Here is a 2584-nt window from a genome sequence, read left to right as displayed (position 1 = left end):
GTGTAAGCTACTGTGCCCGGCCTACAACCAGCTAACTTTTTATATTTTTTCTAGAGACAGAGTTTCACCTTGTTGCCCAGGCTGGTTTCAAACTCCTGGACTCAAACTGTTCCCCTGCCTCCGCCTCCCAGAGTGTTGGGATTACAGGCGTGAGCCACTATGCCTGGCCCCGTTTTAGGGCCTTCGTGAGGCTGAGATGTCGGGGGGCAGGGGCTGGAAAGGAACATCCCCTCAGGGCTGTGTGGCGCGGTCCGACTGAGCCTGAGGTTCCCAGTGTGGTATAAGGGATGAGTGGACTCTGGGTCAGCTCCGACCTGCCAGCTGTGTGACTGGGTGAGTCGCTTTGCCCTTCTGGGTTGTTTCCTCGTCTGCGAAATGGTGGCGGTGACAGTGCCTACCGCGTGGGGTTACTGCGAGGGCTGTGCCTGTGTGGTGCCCAATGTGGCCCTGGGATCCCCGAGGCTGTTGACCTTGGTGATCTGTGCAGTAGAGTCGCAACTCTGGGGGCCTTGCAGATCACCTGGTCCACTCCAGTTAAGAGGGGAAGGGACTTTCTTGGGGTCACACAGCCAGTGACCTTCCCAGTGCCTGGCTCGGTGCTTTGCTTCCCTTACGCCTGATGGCAAAACCTCAGGGCTCAGGGACATTCATGGATGTCATTTGGGGGAAGTGGCTCAGTTCACCCAGCTTCACTGACTTGTTCTAGTGTGCTCTGTGGGAGAGCAAAGAGGAGAGCATCAATCTCAGTGGCCCCAAGGGACCGGATTTAAAGATGCCATAGAGCCATTTGGTCAGTGTAGTCCTTTTAGATAGATTCTGAGTTGGGGTTATTATTTGTCTGTTTGTCTAAATCAAGCTAGAACTTGACATCGCTTAATAAGACCAGGGAAGTTGCTGGGTGTGGTGGCTCACGCCTGTAATCCCAGCACTTTGGGAGGCCGAGGCAGGTGGATCACAAGGTCGGGAGTTCAAGACCAGCCTGGCCAACGTGGTGAAACCCTGTCTCTACTAAAATTACAAAAATTAGCCAGGCATGATGGTAGGTGCCTGTAATCCCAGCTACTCGGGAGGCTGAGGCAGAGAATTGCTTGAACCCAGGAGGCAGACGTTGCAGTGAGCCGAGATCGGGCCACTGCACTCCAGCCTGGGTGGTGGGGTGACAGAGTGAGACTCTGTATCAAAACAAAAAAAAAAACAAAAAAAAAAAACAAAAAAAAAACCAGGGAAGTTGACTAAAGGAAGGAAGAGAAGGAGGGAGCACAAATATATTATGCTCAAGATTAATTTTGCTCTGAGCTTCCTAGTAGCCAAAGTTAAAAAGGATATGTGCTTAGAGACACAGCACTTTTTGGTCCTGGCTCCTCAGAGGAAATGGAGCTTTTTCTCATGGTACTGAGCATAGAAGCCTGGGTAATGCTCAGTGACAAGTGTAATGAGCAACAGGTGTAATGCTCAGTCTGGTCTTTATAGCTTCTCCTAGTGGGCACCAAAATTGATGATGCTGTCTGGATGAGGGTGGTGGGGAGAGGGTGCTCCCGGCAGAGGGGACAGCATGAGCAGAGGCCTGGGAGTGTGGACGAGCCGGTGTGTTTAGGGAAAGGCAGGCTTCTGTGCTGACCCCACGGGTCCCTGTCGTTTCAGTTGGGCCATGTGGTGCTCTCCCCAGTCTGGTTCCTATACAGTCTGCTCATGAAGCTGTTCCGGCGCTCCACGCCAGCCATCACCCTCGAGAGTCCGGACATCAAGTACTCGCTGCGGCTCATCGACCGGGAGGTGAGTGCCGGCCACTGCCGCTGCCTCGTCAGCATCACAGCGTTGCCCAGGCACCTACAGGCATCTACTCTGTGCTCAGGGCATGGTCCCGCTCTGAAGTAGATACTGTTGTCCGCCCATTCTACAGATGGAGAAAGCGAGGTGATGTCCTTTGCTAAGGCCACCAGGAAGTGGCTGAGGGATTTAAACCCTGTTCTCTCTGTCCACAGAGCCCATTCTCTGAACCACACTCACTGCCTCATGGAAGGTCAGAGTGGAAGGAACCCCTCAGAACTTTTAGGTCCATTTATGGGGTAGGAATGCAGGGGGTGAGAAGTTTGAAGATAAGCTCTCCTCCCTCCTTCCCCTCCTCCAGCCTCACTCCCCACAGCCTGGTACTGCTGGACCTGGACACCTTTCACATCTGTGCAGATTCCCTGGGTGCTCTGAGCTGTGTGGGCTCCCTCTGCCCTGTTTGATTCTTACTTTCTTTCATTAGTTAGTTCATACTTTTTTTTGAGACAGAGTCTTGCTCTGTGTCCCAGGCTGGAGTGCAGTGGTGCAATCTCGACTACCGCAACCTCTGCCTCCCCAGGCTCAAGTGATTCTCCTACCTCAGCCCCCTGAGTAGCTGCAATTACAGGCGTGAGCCACCGCGCCCGGCCTAATTTTTGTATTTTTTGTAGAGGTGGGGTTTCATCCTGTTGCCCAGGCTGGTCTCAAACTCCTGGGCTCTAGTGATCCCTGCCCTTCCACCTCCCAAAGTGTTGGGATTACAGGCATGAGCCATGGTTCCTGACCTGACTCCTTTTTTTCTTTTTTTTTTTTTTTT

General features: G+C 52.9%; 1 protein-coding gene across 1 annotated transcript in view; it reads left to right on the top strand.

Annotated features, from left to right (window-relative positions):
* The window catches only part of LOC105542440 (NADH-cytochrome b5 reductase 3), a 33438-nt gene that overhangs the window by 6918 nt on the left and 23936 nt on the right, over nucleotides 1–2584 (top strand). The window contains 1 exon segment of the mRNA XM_011983991.1: nucleotides 1642–1773. Within this exon segment, the coding sequence (XP_011839381.1) occupies nucleotides 1642–1773 (132 nt within the window).

This window comes from Mandrillus leucophaeus, unplaced genomic scaffold (genome assembly GCF_000951045.1).
Source record: "Mandrillus leucophaeus isolate KB7577 unplaced genomic scaffold, Mleu.le_1.0 Scaffold26, whole genome shotgun sequence".
Classification (NCBI taxonomy): domain Eukaryota; kingdom Metazoa; phylum Chordata; class Mammalia; order Primates; family Cercopithecidae; genus Mandrillus; species Mandrillus leucophaeus.
The sequence above is the reverse complement of the archived record's forward strand: the minus strand, read 5'-3'. Positions and strand labels throughout refer to the sequence as shown.